Here is a 21,738-nt window from a genome sequence, read left to right as displayed (position 1 = left end):
CAAGGGCACACTCATTCAAGATGGTATGTCATGCCATTCAAACCCAGTGACGGGTTATGAGTAAGATGTGAAAAGGGCTCCTCCCCAAATTCAGGCAGCTGGCAGGCCCACACGTTCATGGGCCAGACAACAACTCAGTCTGTGGACGATAAGGTGGTCACCAGGAACCTGCACATTACTAAATGTGTCCCCTCCCAGAAGTGATTTCCCTAAGATCTGGTGGGAAATGACAAACATGAAGTAATCTGGGCCATCAAAATAAGTTTTCTAGGAGTGAAAACCATCTTTAAAATTTCAAATACGAAGAGGAGGCACAAGATCAAACTTTGACATAGATTTTCCTCACCATGCACATTTCTGAGGCATTTCAAGCATTTCTGCATTAGTCTCTCCTAAAAGTACACCGGTGCACACTAGAGCACTTCTGATTGCCTGTGCTGGGTGCCCAGACACTGCTGGTACAGGAGCTGCTTCCCCCTTTCTGCCCTCAGCCATTCCGCCTTCCCTTTGCTCTAGGATCTGTTTACAACGGATGACAGAAATGGTGTCGCTGTGAACCTCACATTGTCTACAGACTTGTTTGTTTGGCCTGTGCAGCTTCTTTAAGTGAAAAAACTTTTTTTTTTTCAAATCTGGTTAATTCTTTAAAATACAGACTTCTGCTTTCTCTTGAAAATTCAAAGACTTAGAAGAAGGAAGCCAGAGTTACCATGGATCCACAGTTGGCCTGGGTAGTACAGACTGCTCTTCAGGAGGGTCAAGGGCCATCCATTCTTTCCTTTTTTTTAAAATTTATTTTTGGCTGTGTTGGGTCTTCGTTGCCGCGCACAAGCTTTCTCTTGTTGCGGTGAGCGGGGGCTGCTCTTTGTTGTGGTGCGTGGGCTCTAGGCGCACGGGTTTCAGTAGTTGTGGCTCACGGGCTCTAGAGCGCAGGTTCAGTAGTTGTGGCGCAAGGGCTTAGTTGCTCCGCGGCATGTGGGATCTTCCCGGACCAGGGCTCGAACCCGCGTCCCCTGCACTGCAGGCGGCTTCTTAACCTCTGGGCCACCAGGGAAGTCCGGGCCCTCCATTCTTCACTTGTATATGTTCCCTGCCTGGTCGCTGCAGGCAGTGAGTTTTGTGACCACCCCTCACCTTTGAGAGAATGTGGGCCAAGCAGAGCTGCTACAGTGCTGAAGAGGCAAAGTGCGGCAGAGGGTTGGCAGACCATGACTCTCTCTGCCCAGGACCCAGGACTGTGTGCATCACACCCAAGGCCCAAGCTGTGGAGGCCTCAGGCGGGGCTGTAGCAAGAACTCGTCAGTGGCTTTGTGGGCAGGGGACCCTCACCAGTGGAACTGGAGTTGGAGAGGAAGACAGGCTACAGAGTGACGGCAGCCGGCACATGTAGGTTGCCCTGTGGGGCTCCTACGTGAAGACACTGGGAGAGGGAGAGTAACCGCCAGCTCTAAGACTGGATATAGTTTTAGCAAAACCATAAATTGGTCATTAAAGGTAAATGTGACATAAACTTCTGTTTCTAGCAATACGGTGGGTTAGATAACCTGAATAACCTTACCATTGCTGAACAGGCAAGAAACGAAAGAAGCCTCTGATGCCAAAAACAAAGTGAATGTGGGACTCCTGGAAGGCAAACAAATGCCAAAGGGAGCTTTACCTTTTCCTGGGAAGCCTGAGTTTCCATTGGGATGGATGGGCATCAAGGATAGAAAATACAGCTTGGGGCTACGAACGAGGAGTCTTATGGGAGATTCCTGCATGAACTGGAAACCCAGACTATTCAAAGTAAGGTAAAAAGAATAAAAAGAGCGAGACAGAAAAGGGACAGAATAAAATGATAGAAATAAATAAAAATATTAGTAATCAAAATTAATATAAATAGACTAAAATGATCTAGTTAACATATACGGTTAAAAAAATAGAAAAATAGCCACATAGACCAGAGAAACACATAAAATATACGGACACAGAAAGGTTGAAAGGTATCCTTACTAATATCAGACAAACCAGGCTTGAAAGCAAAAAGTATTGACAGAGATGTGGTAGGTTGCTGCATAATGATAAAAGATTCAATTCATCTGGAAAATATACCAAATAACATGGCTTTAAAACATACAAAGCAAAGTTTGACAGATCAAAGAAAAATTTACAAGATCTTTAACAAAAAAAAGAAAACCTTTTAAAGCACCTAGATCAATATTTAACAGATCAAATACAAAGAAATTAGTAAGAATATAGAATATTTGAATAATACAATAATCAAGCTTTAGCCAATGAATACATCTATAGAATACTGCACTCAGTAATTACAGAATGCACATTCTTTTCAAGCACACATGGATCATATACGAAAAACTGAATACATGTAAGGCCAAAGAGTAAGCCACAATAAATCTGAAAGATTGAAATCATATAGAATATATTCTCTGATGGCAATGGAATTACACTAGAAATCAAAGATAGATAACTAACCAGAAAATCCCCATACTTTTAGGAATAAAAACCAAAAACACCTTCTAAATAATCCATGCATCAAAGAAGAAATAGTGGAATGAATCATAGTGGAAATTAGAATATACTTAGAACTTAAAATAATGAACATACTGCATATCGAAACTACAGCCTTAAATTCATACATTATTAATAGAAATAAAGAAAACTTCAAAAGTACTGAGCTAAGCATCCAACTTAAAGAGCAAGAAAAATAAGAACAGAGTAAACCCAAAGAAAATGGAGGCAGAGAAATATTAAATATAAAAACAAATGAATGGGCTTCGCTGGTGGCACAGTGGTTGAGAGTCCGCCTGCCGATGCAGGGGACACGGGTTCGTGCCCCGGTCCGGGAAGATCCCACATGCCGCGGAGCGGCTGGGCTCGTGAGCCATGGCCGCTGAGCCTGCGCGTCTGGAGCCTGTGCTCCGCAACGGGAGAGGCCACAATAGTGAGAGGCCCGTGTACCGTGCAAAAAAAACCCCAAAAAACAAAAAAAAACACAAATGAATAAGCAAGAGAACAAAATATGTAAGCTGGTTCTTTAAAAGAATAAAAAATGGACAAAAATCTCTGGCATGATTAATAAAGAAAAACAGAAAGAATACACAAATAAACAATAGTCAAACAAATGAGAAGGGAACATAAATACAAGTGCTTTAAATATTAAAAATATAATAAGATAATATTATAAAAACTTTGAAAACTAAAATGAAATAAATTATCAGAAAAAAAGAAATGTATCAGAAATGACTCAAGAAGAAATAGAAAATCTGAAGAATACCCTAATTATTATAGAAATGTAATGTGGTTTAAATTTTCACACACAAAAAGTATACCAGACCTGGATGGATTTACAGGTGCGTTCTACCAAACATTCAAGGACAATTCTTAACTTAAACTTTTCCAAGTAACAACAGCAATGACAATAACAAAGAGCATTATTCTTTCTCACTTTATAAGGCTAGTATAACACTAATGTTGAAATCATTTACCAACACTACAAGAAAAGAAAATTACAGGCTAATCTTACGAACATAGCTGCAAATATCTTAAAGGAAATAACAGAAAACTGAATTGAGCAATGCTTACAAAAGATCATCATGAATAAGTATAGCTTAACTGAGGAAATCAAGAATGATTTAACATAATAATCCATTAATATACTAATAATATTCTTAATCATGTTAATTAGCATATTAAAGGAAAGAGATCATATACTTTCTATGGATGTAGAAATAGTACATAAAATTCAACATGTATTCATAATTAACTCTCTAGCAAACTAGTAACAGAATGGAACATTCTTAATCTGATTAAGGTTATTTATATAAATTCATTCAACATTACGTTTAATGATGAAAGCATTCCCTTTAAGATTAGAAATAAAATAAGAGGGCTTGTTTGACTACTTCTATTCAGCATCATACTGAAAACCAAGTAAATGCAGTAAAATAAGAAATAAAAAGACTTAAAAGGAAGACAGAATTCTCATTATTTGCAGAAAATACAGATAACTTATTTGAATTAATAAGAGTTTAGTAATTTTGCATGATAAAATTGATCAATATATAGAAATCAACTGTCTTTTCACTGGTAACACAGTTAATTTCAATATTACATTAAAATACAGAAGTAAAAGTAAAAAATGCAAATGCCTAGAATCAATCTAGCAAAATATTTTCAGGTATGTCATGGAAAAAACTATGAAACTTTATTTAAGCAGTTTATGGAAAATCTAAATAAGTGGATTATATCATGTTCACAGATAGAAAGACTCAATATTATAAAGATGTAAGTTTTTCCACATTTATTTATGGATTCTAAGCAATTCCAATAAAATTCCCAATAGGACAAGAAACTTCTAAAATTTTATACGGAGGGGCAAAGGTCCAAGAACATTCAAACACTCCTGAAGAATTAAGATGTATGTCTGGGGATGAGGAAACAGGCAGTTTCTCCATCAAAACTCAAGACTTATTAAAAGGCAGATGAGTACAGTATTGATGTAGGTATAGACAAACAGACCAGTAGAACAGTATAAAGAATCTATAAACAGACCATTGCATTTATAGAAATTTTATTTATTATGGAGCTGTCAATGCAGATTGTGGGGGAAATGAGAGGATATCCAATAAATGATGCTGTGACAGGTGGTTATCCATCTGGAAAAACTGAGATTGTATTTCTTCCTTTTACGACACAGAGGAATCAATTCTAGGTAATTAAAGACAGATATGAAAAAGCAAAACTATAAAACTTTTAGAAGAAGATGTAGGGAGTCTTTAAGAATATGAGTTGGGAAATGATTTTTCAAAGATGACACAGAAAGCAGAATCTATAAAGGAAAAGGCTGATTAAGTCAATTACACTAAAATTAAGACCTTCTGTTTATCAAAGGGCATCATACAGAAGGTGAAACTACAAGCCATAAGCTGGGGTAAAGTATTTGCAACATGAAAAACCATCACCAGGAACATACAAACACTTCTAAAATCAATATGAAAAGAAGGAATGATTTAACAGAAGATGGGGAAAAGATATGAAGAGGCATCTTTATTTAAGAGGGAATAAGGAAGTCCAGTAAACTTAAGGAAAGATGATGAATATTATTTGTAATCAAGAAATGCAAATTTAAACCTAAACTATATGTCATTTTCTACCTACCAGAATAAGAATTTAAAAGTCTGAAATACAAATCTTGTGAGGATGTGTCGTAATGGAAACTTTCGCATTGCTGGTATGAGTATAAATTTGTACAACCACCTAGGAAAATATGTCTGAGTTATTTAGTTAAGTTAAATATATGCTCTCCTAGGTATACAGTATAGTCTACAGAATTTCTTGCATATGTGCAGCAGGAAATATGTACAAGGATAGTATTAGTTGCAAAAAAACTGGAAACAACCCAATGTCCACTAATAGAGAAAACTTCAACTCTCCATAGATAAGTAACATAGACTGTAGCATATTCATACCATGAAATAATTTACAGCTTCATGCATCAACCTGGATCAGTGTTATGAACATAAAGTATAAAAAGCAAACCACAGAGAAGAATATGTACAGTATGATTCATTCATATAAAGTTCACTAAGTGTACAAAACTAAGTGATATAGTTAAGAGGTACATACATATGTGGCAAGACTAGAAGGAATGACAATATTTAGGGTGCTGGTTACTTCTGGAGGCTGGAGAGTGGGAGGAGAATGGAATCATAGGAGACTGGAGAGTTTTTTTTTTTTTTTTCAACTGGGCTAAGGGTTCATGGGTGCTTGAATCACTGTTAGCATACATACCATTACATATGTTAGAAATATTCTTCTAAATGGTTTTATGTTTAATAAAAACAATATAAAACAGAATACTTTTATTCTGTAGTCACAGGTTAGTCATGTCTGGACCACAGGAGGAGAAACGACAAATATAAAAGAAGCTGCCATCAGGGAAGTTTCCTTTTCATTTAAAAAAAAAAAAAAAATGGAAAAAAGAAAAAGATGGATAAGCAGTAAGTATCTTTTTCACACATTATTCAGTCTTACAAAATGTTGTTGGTGATTCCAAGGCCCACTGCAGGCTGACTTTTGTGTCATGTAAGTTTCAGGAAGAAGATAAACCATTTCATACCAAAGTTTATGCAATGCTAAGTAGGCACAGACAGCTGTTACAGTTGTTAGGGTGATGAAGTTAAAAAGTTATGTTCTTTCTTTAAAATAAAAAAATATTTTATGGAAATGGGAAAATATTATACTCTTATGGAAGCAGGAAAACCCCTTTCCAAGAGCAAACCTGATCTCCTTTCAGATGTCTTTTAACTCAACTATCAATTTTTTTTTTTTTTTTTTTTTTTTTTTTTTTTTTTTCTTTTTTTGGTACGCAGGCCTCTCACTGTCGTGGCCTCTCCCGTTGCGGAGCACAGGCTCCGGACGCGCAGGCTCAGCGGCCATGGCCCACAGGCCCAGCCGCTCCGCGGCATGTGGGATCCTCCTGGACCGGGGCACGAACCCGCGTCCCCTGCATCGGCAGGCGGACTCCCAACCACTGCGCCACCAGGGAAGCCCAACTATCAATTTTTATTTAAGCACTTTTAGAACTACTATCCCTTCCCTCCAGAAGTCTCCTGATTTCTTAGGAAGCTTCACCAGTAAATTACTTCTTATGTTCATTATTCTTTGCCTGTGTTTTCTGTTTATTGTCAGTTTTTAATTAGATTATGTCCCTAAGAGTGTTGTGCCAGAGATTTATTCATCAGTTATGAAAATGTTATCCCTCTCAACTTTATTAGACTATTTTACAAACTTAAAAAGTCTTCTTTTTAAAACAGATCCATTACTAGTTTCTAATACTTTCTTACACTTTTCCTTGAAATCTGAATGTCATTTGTGTTTCTCTTCTGATATTAGCCTTTTGGAATGACTGAGGGAAAGCTATCAGACAAGACGATTATCTTTCTATTTCCCATTCCCCTTATTTTCTACATTTACAGATTGTGTTTTGTTTTGTCTCTTTAACGTTTATCACATAGTATTAATTGATATTGAAACACTAGCTACTAATTAAAGTCAAAACTTGCTACTCTCTACTTTTTTTTATGAAGTGAATATTTCATGTAATTATGCTCCACATTGTTTTTCTTGGTGTTTATTCGAATTGCACTATTCTATTCAAGTTCTATATCATGACATGTCATAATATCTAAGTCCCTCTCTCAACATCATAATTCACTCACAAATTAATACCTCACTTCTTTGTCTTAATAAGAAAAATCAATTCTACCACTGAGGTTCAACAAAGTGAATTGATGTTTCTAAATTTAATAAAGCAAATGCATCATGTTTGCTTATTTTGGAGGTTGAGAGCAGGGCTGAGGGTTTAGAAGGGATCAAAATAGTCCTATTTTTAGTAAATCTTTAAATTCATTTATTGTTACGTTTATATGTTTCTGATCAAGGAAGTTCTAGAAACTCTCTTTTAAATAAGCAGTGAATTGATCTTCTGAAAAAGATTTTCTTATCCTTTCCCCTGTATCTAGACTTGGCTTGTAAATCTGACCCTCAGAAGGAGCCATTATTTTCCCCACTACTTTCTGATTGTGGTTTGCTGTCGGTACGTTCTCATATTTTGAGGGAACCCATTGACCTCATCAGGATACCTTACCAGGATGCTTGTTTCATCAAGTGGAAAGAAAGTATTTATTTAACAAAAAAATTGAGTAAACATACAATACTTTCCGAGGAGGAGGAAAAAAATAATTCATGTTCTGTGGGAGTACTTATTAATCAATTTGAAAGTCAGACAGTCTAACTTGCCAAAGATCTCTGCTAAGATTATTCTCTCTGCTGCAGGTGCCCAGAAATACTAGAGTGAAATCATTCACCTGGGACTCACTTTTGGGATATGCCCACCTGTCCCTCACCAGATCCGTAAAAGAACACCTGAGGTGCGAAGAACTTTGGTATTTCTCTTGGATGCCTAGGATATCAGTTGGATGCCTAAAGACATGCTTTAAAAATACGTATCTGTGCCATCATTTCTTAACATTCCCAGTGTGAGAGGGATGTTTTTACACCTCTGTTAGCCACCTCCTCTGACATCGGATTTACCTGGTTTTCTCTGTAATCTTAGCAAAGTCTTGTACTACTAAACAGGCGCATACCATCACTGTCCTACAACCAAGACTAACATAAAAGACCCAGGAAGAGCCTCAGATTTAGAGACTAACATCTGGTGCACTAACTCAATGTTCAAAATTAGTGCTACTTATAGCCCTAATCCATGGGCACAGTAATTCATTAACAGTTACATGAAATGATTTTTCAGAATCACCCAGCTCTTGTGTAGTAATTCTGAGTTGGGCAATTTTACTGTCCTGAGTTTAATCTAAGACACCCTGCTATTGCCAGGCACTTCCTGGCTTTTCCCTTCTGTTTCTGATCATGAAAAAAGGAAAAACAAAACAAAACAAAACTATACAGTCTGTTCCAAACTTACTCGATCACAAAGTGTGTGTTTAGTTTGGGCACAGAGGCAATAATGTATTAACACTGAAGGTGAAGGAATCGCAATTAACACGGAGAAATATGCCTGAGTGTTTTAAAGGCTGGGAAGGACCAGGTGGTGCTAGCTTCTCTTCTTCTTGAGCTTATTTTTAATGTAGCCTGTGAATGTCTAGTTCACCTACTTTTCTCAGAAGTCTTGGAACTTTATGAACCAAGCCATAATACCCATGGAGTGAACAGCTGCCTTGTAAGCAACATCTGCACAGATATTTAAGATCTATACGTATCTGGGCAACAACGGTATCAAGGGGGAACTTTATAATAAGTTCCGAATTATTTTCACTGTTAAATGCCCAAATTGGTAACCTATATGTTATCGAGTTTATGCATTAAAATAATCAAACCATTGAGTCATGCAAATAGTAATCTATCCTGGTCCTTGCTGAAATAATTTAAACACATCTGTGAATTAAAGGTTATTGCTAATTAGTAAGTACTAATGAAGGTAGAAAAGATTAGCTTTAAATGATTAAATTTGATAATAAACATGAAAATAAGATCTGAATTAGTTATGTGCTATGATCAAGAACAATTGTTGATCTTTAACTCTACAGATACAAAACATTTATCAAATTCAAACAGTAGTTAATACGTTTGTATTATCTAGTAGCACCTTTGAACTTACATGATGAAGTAGTTTCCTTCCCTGACATGGAGTTTGTTACCCTAGACAAGTTCTCCGTTGATGCCGTTAAGAATCCATGAGTAACAAAAACCCCAAAACAGGGCTTCCCTGGTGGCGCAGTGGTTAAGAATCCGCCTGCCAATGCAGGGGACAAGGGTTCGAGCCCTGGTCCAGGAAGATCCCACATGCCGCGGAGCAACTACGCCCGTGCGCCACAGCTACTGAGCCTGAGCTCTAGAGTCCGTGCTACGCAACAAGAGAAGCCACCGCGATGAGAAGCCCTCGCACCTCAACAAAGGGTAGCCCCCGCTCGCTGCAACTAGAGGAAGCCCGCGCACAGCAACGAAGACCCAACACAACCAAAAATGAATAAATAAAATAAATAAACTTAAAAAAAAAAACAGAACATCTGAATATTAAGTGTAACTCTTAAAAGCAGAAAAAAGTCATCCATTCATCCCTGCCAAGTTCCTAGCCTTAAAGATCAGAAATAAAACCAAACAGTAAAATCTGATCCATAGAATTTCTGTGACTTTCAAGTGACTTGTTTTCTTTGAGAATTAAAAGCTAGAAATATATATATATAGAGTAGTCCAAAATAAACACCCATAATGTCTAAAACTGGCCATAATAACTCCTTTTGGACAGCCTGTACACAGAAAGAATGCATTGCTTTATAAAAATGACATGGAAAATGGTGAAATATTGCTTATTTCTATAATCTTTGACAAGAAGTGAAAATACCATTTTCTGAAACCCAGGTAGAGGACTCATTTTTATCACCTGCCAGAAGAAAAAGCATCTTTCCTAAAATTGAGCACCTGCCTACAGAATTCTAAATCTGTGTTTCCATGGATTTAAGGACCTGAGGTAAACCACTGGAACAGGATGGAAAACTCCCTGGACAGGATCTAGGGGGAATGAACGAAGCCTGAGCCACACACATCCTAACTGTGCCGTACCTATGTCATGACAGCTTCCCTTTAGCTCAGTGGTTCCCAAACTTCAGCTTGTACCAGATTCACCTGGAGGTGGATCACACAAACACAGCCTGGTGGCCTCACTCCTAGAGTTTCTGATTCAGTAGGTCTGCGACAGGGCTGGAGAATCTGCATTTCTAACACATTCCCAGGGGATGCTGATGTCAGGGACCACACTGAGAACTACTGCTCTGGCTTAAATTTTGATTAGCCATTTAGACCATTTGTTATAAAATGTGGCCATCATTTGTTATAAAATGTGGCCACCGTTTGGAACCCACACCTCTAAAATCCACTTGTGGGGTAAGGGGAGGTCCCCTCTCTCAGGGCTCTGGTCATCTCACTCATGGCTTCTGTGCTGTGTTGTTTTCCACTGCACCACAAAGATTAATTTTGTTCTATTGAACCACTTGTGAGTTGGCTTTGCAGCATGTTAAGAAAGTGGGAACCGGGAGCTAAGAAACCATGCAGAGACCTATTCTAAAACCACATGTAGAAGGGGTAAGAGGAGGCTGGTGTTAGATCAAGGCGGGGACTGTCATTCTCCTGAGTCAGCCTTGCCTGGGTTCAAATTCCAACTTGGATACTTCCCAGTTGTCAAGGGATTGTAAAGTCATGGAGAAAAACAGACACATCTACACTTTCTACTTTTGCACCATGGATGATTCACTGACTCGGAAATGAGACTATAGAAATGGCAGACTGGGTGGTAGGAATAACAGTTTCGTTCCACTGACAGGAGCAAGCGGTTGGTGAAACTCAGCACGAGAATCTGAAGCTCTAGAACCCAAGAACCACAGCTTTTCTGTATTAACTTAAAGAACAAGGAGGGAGGGCAAGAATAATTCTAGATTTTATTTATAATAACTAACCTTTTCTATGTGCTTACTAGATGACATTTTATAGAGAGACTGACTAATGTTCTGTATTGTTCTCAAGTTTTGTTTTGCACCTTTAGAGGAAGAATCAGTTATGCGTCAACCAGACGCCTCAAAGTAACTATTACATTAAAAATCCGCCCTCAGCTTAAACTCTAATTGAAACATTTTTGACTGCTACCATTTTTAAGGACAACATGTATCCCAAGAAGCCTCATTCCTCCTTCTCCTGCTTCTTTCTGCCCAACGTCAAAGCCAAAGCCAGTCAACTCAAAAGAAGTCCCAAAGAAACACAAAACCGTGTGAAGAAAAAAGCATGAAACTCAAAATGAATTTCAAAAGATTCAATCTCAGATAAAAACTGAATCCTCAAACCACGCAAAAAATTATGGAGCCATGTTTCCATTTCAAGCTATTTCTTAGATTACTTTGTTTTCTTTCGTTTGTTCTTTAGAGAAACATACATATATATGTGTATATATATATATATATATATATATATATGTGTATATATATATATATATATATATATATGTAAAACACCATCTTGAGAGTTTTCAATTAGAAGCCATAAGAAGGAGAATGAGAGATCATTCTTAAACAATGTTTGGGCGAACCTTTAGAAAACTGGATCATGAAATGGAAAGAAGGCAACGTCTGCAGCAAGTCAGTTTGCTTAACAGCAGGTCTCACTGCTCCTCCGACACCACAAGGAGCGTTTCTTTCAGAATTAAGCAATTCTATAAAAAGAGAACACTCTTACCCTCATCCTTCCGTTTCTTATTGCTGGCCCATCTTCTGCCAATCTCAACACGTACAAATCCATTTTGTACTCCCTCCCTCCACGGATACTGAATCCAAATCCTTTGGCTCCTTTCTCCATGTCCACAGTGAAATAATCAAAATCCTTTGGGGTTGGGGAGAAAATAGAATAAACAATTGTTTAATATCAGAGAAGCTTCCACGGTCTGTCCCTCTGTTCTCCTTCTCTCTCATAGTTAACGTGTTCCAACTGACACGATATCGTGAGGAGTAATGTGATTTCACCATCTAGCAAAATGCAAGACAAGATTCCAAAGGCCTGAGCAGATCTGAACACAGTTTCCTCAGTCATTAAAAGAATCGCTGGGTAGCTTGTTGACTTTCGTACACATCCTTCAGTACTCATCTGTTGACTTGGCAAACGTAACTATTGCATATAGGCCTGAGTGATATTACCTCTCCTTTGAATTTTCTCATTCACTGCTTTGAGCACCATAAATAAGTGCACCAGAGTTGTGTGTGTGTGTGTGTGTGAATGACAGGTCTGCTGATTGGAAAAATGAAACAAATGCAACGGGATCTTTGAGGTACCTGGGGCTGCCTGTAGTCTGACAGAGGGAACTGCCTGGTGTCAGGGGAGGGCTGCCTGTAGTCCAAGGGCGGGGCTTGCAGATAGTCCCCTCCTGGGGGCTGCCGGTAGTCCAGTGGGGGCTGCCTGTAGTCCGTGAACGGAGGCTGTCGGATATCTGGTTTCACATCTTGCCTTGCTTTTACTTCTGACCTGTAACTAAATGAATGGAAATGGTACTTGCTTTGGTATCTCAGCATTCTAAGGAGATTCGAATGACTTTCGGACCTCCAGGCATGTAGAGGCCACACTTCTTGGTGGTCCTTTTCATGTTCAGGATTATGAGAAGATTCAATAAATGATAAGTATTATTTTAAAATCTTTGACAAATGCCATACGGTATACTTTTCATTTGGCTCTTAAGAAATCAAGGTAAAAGTGATGGTCACTTAGAACTTTGTGGAAAAGGGCTTAGGGATAACCTTCTTTGACTTTGCTATTTAAAAACCGTGCAACTGCAGCAAATCTAGGGACTCACACACTTCACTGTACATCCCCAAACAACAGTCTGTCTTAATATCAGTAAACCAACGGTTTCAATTTCTCTCTCTCTCTCTCTCTCTCTCTCTCTCTGACACACGCACAGCATCCATTACTTCATGAAAACATGATTGAAGTGATCTCTAAACACTCTATGAATATCTAACTAAAGGCTCTTTTAACCTGTTAGCTTGGGGCTTTTTGAATATCATACAGAGGTTAAAGGAGTGAAAGTAAGGTATAATCACCAACTACAAATCAAGCAGAAAGTCACTGGGTCATTGCTAAAAGTAGAAACATATCACACAGAGGTTTAAATACTAGACCATAACTCTCGGGCTTAGTATCAGATACTATCATGGTCATTAGAAGGAAAGGCAAAGGTGTTTATGTCTAACACTTGTCTTATTCTTGTTTCTAGATATTATTTCTTGTTTCTAGTTATTAATAAATACAGAGACCAAAACTAATTGTTTAGTTCTGTTTTGTGAATCCAAATTGCTCTAAATTGAGGGGCTTCCAGGGCCAAAAAAGGGCTAAACTAGCCAATACCTACAATTATGGGATCATTAATAAGATAAACTGAAAAAAATTATCACCATAATATAGAGGCCACTTAACTCTGTAGTTCATTGCCTGTTGCCATGACAACACTCCATATAATGAGCTACTTAGGGATACAGGTCGATTAGAAAAACACATTCACACACTGATAGTGTATGGCAATAGATGTGTTTATTCAGGGTTTTGAAAGGGGGTTAGAAATGCAGTTATTTTAATAACGCTTTGAGTAGTTCCCATTTGTTACTTAACTTGCAGAAGTGACACATTCCTTTTGTGAGATGCATAATTTAGCCTTTGCTTTATACCTCAGGAAGCTGCCCACTCACCTACTGAGAGTGTGCATTCTGAGAACAGAATTATTTAAAATACGCTTTGAATAAGATGCTTAACTAGGCAAACACATGAATTAAACAAAAGGAACTGGACTGGGTGACATTTGTTGGTGTGTATCGATCGGTTCCTTTTTAGAAATTGTGTGCTTGGTGGTTTAGATGTCACATTGTTTTAAGTTCTAGCACAGTCGCTTTATTTTCATTATCTCTGTGGTATTGGTATGGAATACCCATTATGAGCTTCGTTTCCAACCAGATGTGTCATGAGGTATAAAGAGGGTGAGATGTTAAGAGTCTCCCCAGAGCCTTAGAAACAGGGACAGTTAGAACTTGTAACAGCAGCCGTCCGAGCCTGCCTCTGAGCATTCCCATTTCATTCAACAGTGCCACGTGCAGGATTTTATGTTGAAGAATTCTTTAATAAGGAAAATATACTTAATTTTTATGAGTGTTGTTAACTTTTAAGTGAATGATACACTAGTTAGGGCAAAAGTTGTTACTCTGAATTTGTGAAACACTTTATTTTAAGGAGAGCTCAGGATCATTAAAAACAAACAAACAGCCTCTTAAAAGTTCCTTTACTTATGAAAGGTTCGTAGATCGCATATCAGTATAACTCTTCGTAGCTATTAATTCCACTCTTAAAGAGACTTTAGAGATGATAAAACCAGATTGCTAATGGTAAATTCTAGCAGAATTTTATGGTATGAATAAGTTCCAGAATCAAAAATGCTGCCCATGTGGTAGGGGATCTTACGGTGGGCTTCTGCCTCACGTGGGCCTTTCAAGAATTGCGTCCAGCCTGCAGCATCTACTGCACAAAGTCTATGAAAGAAGTCAATTTCCAATGCTTTCCACTAATCTTGCTATTTAAAAGAAGTAACTAATGATTGCCTTTGCTGGGAAGGTGATCTCTGCTATTTATACTTAGTTTCTGAATATATTACACAAGGGCTGTTTGTTGTTTTCAAAAAATGCTTCTCCTTGAACAGGGTTTTGCTTATGTTCATGTTAAAATTATTTTGTTTCCTGAGCATGCACCAAAAGGATGTTACGAGACAGAGGAACGAGTAGAGGTGTGCAGAGTGTCAGGAGGAAGCCAATTCAAGAGTAAATAAGACAGGGTAAAATATTCACTTCTCCTAACTCATAAGATAAAAATTTGCGAGCAGATTGTCACTTTATTTTATCCCACTTTAACGTGGAAACTGGCTCAATTTGACATGTAGGTGGGCACTTCTTGTACAAATGAATTAATAGGAAATTCATACTGTGTGCTTGGCATACAAGCTGTCTTGGAGACATCTGTAGCCTGATCTAGAAAAAGGCAAAGAGTTTCTCTCTGATACCATGACCATTTTTAAATGCAGCTAGAAAAATGGTTCTAGTATCTGTGAGATTATGGAATCTCTCCATTCATTTGGAAAAGAGCCACCTACTAACAATCAAACAGCTAAGCCAGGAAACCTCAGTGGCAGGAAAGGACCCTAGAACAGGAGTGGGCACTTCCCAGGCATTTAATATTACTGAAGCAAAAATAGCTAAGAACTCTGGGTAAATTTGTTGGTAATTTATAAAAATTTGGACCAGGTCAATCTGTTAATCCCAGAGTCAGGAAATATTTTATCCCACAGTCAGGCAAAACAAAAACAAAGACAAAAACAAAACTATCCAAAGGCTGTCGCTTCTTTGACAGCGGCCGAGTCCCTGATTGTAACTAGTAGCCGATGGGGACAGGATAGTGGCCTTGCCCATTTGTCATTCTCCCCACTGAACTATAACACACTAGGGATGAGACTACCCACCCGAAGGCCAGAAGCAAGAGTCCAATTTCAGGAAAGTTTAACTCTGGAAAGGGAAGACGCAATTGTGGCTGGGAGGTTTAATTGACAGTGGCAGAGCCAGGAGGAAGCGTCTGAAGCTGGCTCGGAGACTGCTGGAACACTCAGGTCCTTCCTCCTAAATCTAAAGCGAATCCCGGGGAAAGCCAGTGCAATGTGTCCAAACCACACGTGGTGAAAGCCAACGCATCTGGGGCTTATTACTGAAGCACCCAGGACATACTCCTCTTCTGGACTGTCAAATTCTTGCCTCTGTATCATTTACCTTATGGGGGCTTAGTCTTTTTTCTTCCCTGGCCTACATTAAAACCATAAACAGCTGAGGACAATAGATATTTATTTTTCTATGAAAGCAAATGGGAGAAATCAGAATAGAACAGGGCTTCACGGAAAGAACACTTCTGGCACAGGGCAAGTATTGGCTTTGCAACATTGTGAGTGGTAAACCTAGAAAGTTCTGGGACTCAAAAACCGGGTCTCACTTCATCTTCACCAACAGGGGAGGCAGGAGATGGGTAGCAGATGTTCAGAAAACATTAGAATCACGGAAAGGACCAGTGAGGGTTTTGTTTTCAGAGATGTTCCCGTGGGTTGTTCTATTTTTCTCCTTTGAAAGGGCAAAACCAACATGGGAACATGTCTTCATCTCTTTCTTTAATGGTGCAACCTAACCCAGGCTCCCCGTTATACACATGTCTCAATAAGAAGACAGTGTTGTTTTCCTATGGCAGCCTTTTATTCTGCAAGTTCACAGGGCCTGATCACATTAGTTCGTGATGTGAAATAGAAGAATCTCATTAGACCGTGGGCAGGTGGATATAAGGTAAAATGCAGTAAAAATACTAACTTACATTCAGGCTCACAAATCCTTCAACGTTTCCCACCTCCACACTGCCGTTATTCTCCGAGCCATCGTGTGCATGGCTCGGTGGACACGGCGGCCACTTCTAACTTCATTCGTTCTGATCAGCCTCCAGCGTGCTCTCTACGGGGCCAACTGAGAGATCTTGAAAAGCTACTCCAAGGATGTCAGTCCTCAGCTTAAAACCCTCCAATGACCTCTCACAACACGTACGATAAAGATCAAAATCTTTAACAAGGGCTTCCCTGGTGGCGCAGTGGTTGAGAGTCCGCCTGTCGGTGCAGGGGACACGGGTTCGTGCCCCGGTCCGGGAGGATCCCACATGCCGCGGAGCGGCTGGGCCCGTGAGCCATGGCCGCTGAGCCTGCGCGTCCGGAGCCTGTGCTCCGCAACGGGAGAGGCCACAGCAGTGAGAGGCCCACGTACCGCAAAACAAAAAAAAAAGTCTTTAACAAACCTATGAGACGCTTTAGGGCAGTTCCTCACCAGCCAGCCTAACTGGCTTCATCTCAAACCATGCTGCTGCCCCTCTGCCCCCACCACACTGGCCTTATTTCCCTCCTTCGTGCTTGCCTACTACCTCCTGCCAAAGGGCCTTTGTATATGATACTGTACATTGTATATGTGACTCTGTCTGGACCCTCCTTAATGTGCTCTTCAGCTAGTTAAACCTACTCTTCTGCAATGATGCATCATTTCCTCAGGAAAGCTTCTCTTACTGTGAAGGACAGACACCTGTATTTGCTAATGAAACTACGTTTACAACATACATACAATCTCAAAATCACACAAAGGTGCACATGGTGATTTCTACATTATGCAAATCTCTCTCCTGCCTGGGACCTGTCCTGTCCCAAACTCTCTCTCCCCCGACGTCCCTCACTACTCAGCAGCAGAAAAGCCAGAGGAGACTTTACCTGTTTTCATGTCCCTGCAGCTGAAGCGGCTGAGGAGCTGGCTGGGCGACAGGACTGTTGGGGGTGGCGGGGCTGGGCTGGGCCAGCGGGCTGTGCTGCTGGGCCAGCGGGCTGTGCTTCTCAGAGCTGGGTGCCGAGGCCGGGCTGTTGAGCTCTGTGGTGGGAAACCAAAGAGGCAAATGCAGTCAGGTTGGCATTTGATAAAGGGCAACAGGTGGCCAGAGTTGGTTCCTCTGCCTCCTCACATGACTCAGGGCTTTGGTTCTTCCAGTTTCCGTTAGGCTTTAAGACAGCAGCGTAGACTTAGCAAGTTCTAAGACCGCTCCTGGAATCAGTATTCTTCCATTAATCACGAGGTTGCTGAACAAGGCTATGAACACAATCTCTCGTCATTTTGTCAGAAGAAAAGATTACCATGAGAAACTTATTAAAACGATGAAAAATAATTCAAAGGAGTAAGCTCTAAAATATATTCCATTTGTTCCAGCATTACTTGCTGCAAGAAAAGTGTTTTAGCCGCTACTTTTTGGTTGTAATGAGAAGTCCTACCAGTATTCCAAAGTTTGGAAAAGGAATTAACCATAAGAAAAGTAAGTGCTTTCCACAATCCTTTCTTCAGTTCCTTGTTAGTCTTATTGCCTAATAACCCTCTGTACTCCATGGTTCTCCAGAAAGAGAAAAGAACATTGGACAGAGGAAGGTTCATAAGTTGTTCTCTGTTAAAACTGCTTCGTGGTCTTTCTTGTTTAGCATCAAATTTTCAACTGAAGTTATCTCTCCATGTTGGAATAAGAGCAGGACAGACATATTTCATACTGGGAAAAGGGAGAAGCAAGTCTTTTGTGACCAATTCTGCTTAGAGTTAACTTCTGTTGAATATTTTATACATAATGTTTTCTTCAGATAACAAGTTAAAGATGGTCTTTTTTTTTTTTTTTTTTTTGACTGGGTGACAAAAAAAGAAGTGATCTATTAGCATTCCCTTATACATCACTCTCCCCTTTCTTTGCTCTCACCCTAAATTTTAAAATTTCCTCTCCACTTGTATCAGGGTTTCTCAACCCTGGCACTACGGACACTTGGGGCCAGATAATTCCTGCTGTGGTGGGTGGTCCTAGGCTCTGTAGGATGTTCACAGAGCAGCATCCTTGTCTTCTACCCACTAGACACCAGTAGCACCCCCAGCCCAATCATAACAACCAAAAATGTCTCCAGACATTGCCAAATGCCCCCTGGGGGGACAAAATCACCTCCACTGAGAATCACTGTTTTCTATTTATAGTCAGGCGGCTGTTGATGCCTGCTTGTTAGTCCCCAGAGGAAAGGAGGAGACCGAGTAAACCAGAGGGGACAGACGTGAGTGAGCCCATCCTTCTCCATGTGGGCACTGTGGTCCACTCACCAGCGAGCTCCAGAGGCTGAATTCCCAAATGTCATTCATGAGCCAGCAGCTAGTAATGAACCCACTGTGTCTGGAAATGGTGAAGTGACGGTGAATCGGTGCTCAAAGAATTCCGTGGCCCCTTAAGGCATGGTTGTGAGTTGTAACGCTCACTACGCCTCAAGCCTCAGGGGGGAGTCCTTGTACAGAGAAATTCAAAAGGCTAAGTGGGAATTTAAAATTCTTATCAGATGCAACATTTCCTAAATGAGCTCTCTTTATACCACAACTTCCTCAAGCTTTTCAAAATCGATCTGACTTTGAAGAATCCTCCAGAGCTTAACTGCTAACACGAATATTTCTTTTCCGCCAGATTTGTAACTTTATCATCTCTGTTGAATGGGTCCTGGCTTAATATAACCATAAAAACAGTACTGCCGGGACTAAAGGGAAAGACTGAATAAGCCAGTGCCTTGGGATTCACACTAGTCATCTACAACACCGTATAGCTTGATCTTTGAATGAAACTGGTACTGAGTAAACAGGATATGGGTTGCAACAGAGTGTTAATTTTTGCAAAAATGGAAAAAACAACTTCTGATGTTCTGACACCCTGACCGCAGCCAGGTGGGCTCCATGACCCCAGTGCAGGCACTCACCCTCCTGAGGAATGATGCGAAGGGTGACACTAAGACCTGCATCCTTGATGAGCTTCACGATGTCAGCGTGAGGCATGTTGATGATAGACTGGCCGTTCACTGCTAAGATCCGGTCTCCCACTTTTAGTTTCGCACAGCGATCTGCGGGACTCCCATCAATGATGCGTCCAATTTTATGTGGCACAGCTACAAAAACATCCCCAACAGAAATAGGTATTAGGGGCATGACCAGTACATGTGTTACCTTTGAGTATCAGCCGCAAACGAAACAATGCAATATCAGAATTCTTCCTTTTGTCAGTGTATTTGCCTCTTGAGATTACAATCATCCCTATCAAATACAGCTCTTTGGGTCTTACCCTAGACCTTGCAAATCAGAATGTTCATGTAGGAGGGGAGGACAACGGATTTTCAAGAAGCTCCTCAAGAGATTCTAATACATACAAAAAATTGAGAACCACAGACGTAGAACACTGTGCCCAAAGAGCTCATACTCTGGGGACAACAATGCAGTTCAGAAAAATATAATAAACGCTGGTAACTTAACGTCTACCCTTTTCTGTTTTACTGAGAGGAGAAAACAAGAAAGGGAGAAAAATACTTATATGGGAATTACCCAGCTGGTGAAGAAGTTATGACCAACTTCCTACTTATCTACTAAGCCGTAGTTTAAAGGTTGATGCAGTTTTCAACTATTACCTCTTCTTTCTGATTCAATGCAAGTGGTGCTGAGATCTTGCTAATATCTGGTAGATAACATATTTCAGCAAATCTAAGATGTCATTGATGCTAAGATATACCTTTCTTTTATGGACAACAAGAAAGAAAAATAGAAAAAAACCCAACTCTGGCAATTAAACAATGACACTCTGACGTAACATGCTAATTTCTGAAATATTAAAATATGAAAAATGTGTTACAACTGATGAAATATGCTATATGTCTCTTTAAAACAATGTAAATTCATTTTCTTTTTCATTATTCATTTATATATGTGGGGAGAGCCAGGTTCTTGGGGATATAGATTTTCTAGCAGGTTGATTCGTATTCAGTGTCATTGTTTGAGTTCCTACCAGGTTATCTATTCCTGGGGTTGGACATCAAAAGTGCACAGTGTCCCTATAAGTGCCCTCAAGAAGCTGACCACATAGAAAGCTGTTTCCTTGCCTTTTTTCCTTCAGGACAGGAGCCCCAGTGGGGAAATTGCCTGTCAATGACTTGTTGCTCTCCCTGTGGAAGTCAGGGACTGATTTCATCTGCATAAAGAGGCAAAGACGCACTCCACCGTTCATTATGCTCCAGGGATGTCTGTCCCTTAAACTCTCAATCTTGTGCATGTGTTACAGTGAAAGGCAGCACATCAGCTAATGGCCATGGTAAGGAAGGACAATCAGAGAGTTAATGAACCAATACCTTGATCATATTTCTGTTGTGAAAGGTTACAGGTAGCATATAAAAATACTGGCTGAGCCTGCATCTCTGAAGTGAAGCTAATCATGCTGCAAGGTCAAACACAGTTTTATTTACCACAAGCATGGATGGCTTTAATTAAGAACACCTTACTTAAAGCATACTAATGATCCTTCGACAGTCTTAGGACAATATATTGCTCAAGTAGAAATGTAATAAGAACTCATTCATTTACTAATTGCCTAACATGATATGGGTGTTGCAAGCTGTTTGGCCTTCACCCGTCATTAGAGTCAACTTTTGTTCCTGTTTTTGCCGCCTTTCATGTTCAAGAGTGTCCTGGAACAGTCAATAAATGATATGATCTCCTGGGTCATAAGGCGTATATTGCTACCTATCCCGACCTTTGAACAACTACGTGACCTCTCTGAGTTTCTGTATTTCAACAGTAAAATTGGGATAATAATATAGCTGACCTCACAGGATGGTTCTGAGGAGTAAATGAGTTATCATACATAAAATGACTAGAACAGTGCTTGGCATTAAGAATTGCTAAGTATTAACTTTTCATTCATTCTTTTTATTACGATTATTTTTAAGTGTTTCCGATATCACAGCTGACGTGTGTGTGTCTGTACATAGGCACCGGCTCGGATTCTGTCTGCATGGGGTAAACCTGTAACAGCTAAAACAGCTTCATTTGGGAAAGAGAGCTATGTTTTGTGGAAATTACAGACACTAGATGAGGCCAAGAATCCTGTTTGCTTTTCTCAGGTTTCACAAAAAAGGTGTTGCAGGTCTCTGTAAGAAAACACCAACTTATAAGTAAGAGTTTATCATCCACAGGGAAATCAGCATAACACAGATCT

The 21,738-nt window shown here is 39.7% G+C and overlaps 1 protein-coding gene across 1 annotated transcript in view; it reads right to left on the bottom strand.

Annotated features, from left to right (window-relative positions):
- The window catches only part of MAGI2 (membrane associated guanylate kinase, WW and PDZ domain containing 2), a 1,347,058-nt gene that overhangs the window by 91,172 nt on the left and 1,234,148 nt on the right, over positions 1 to 21,738 (bottom strand). The window contains exons 17-20 of the mRNA XM_032642294.1: positions 19,460 to 19,645; positions 17,420 to 17,573; positions 12,387 to 12,582; positions 11,797 to 11,940 (exon numbers count right to left, since the gene is read on the bottom strand). Coding sequence (XP_032498185.1) covers positions 11,797 to 11,940; positions 12,387 to 12,582; positions 17,420 to 17,573; positions 19,460 to 19,645 — 680 coding nt within the window. The remainder of the gene's footprint in view (positions 1 to 11,796; positions 11,941 to 12,386; positions 12,583 to 17,419; positions 17,574 to 19,459; positions 19,646 to 21,738) is intronic.

The sequence above is a fragment of the Phocoena sinus genome, chromosome 9, assembly GCF_008692025.1.
Source record: "Phocoena sinus isolate mPhoSin1 chromosome 9, mPhoSin1.pri, whole genome shotgun sequence".
NCBI lineage: Eukaryota > Metazoa > Chordata > Mammalia > Artiodactyla > Phocoenidae > Phocoena > Phocoena sinus.
This window is presented reverse-complemented; position numbering and strand designations above follow the sequence as displayed.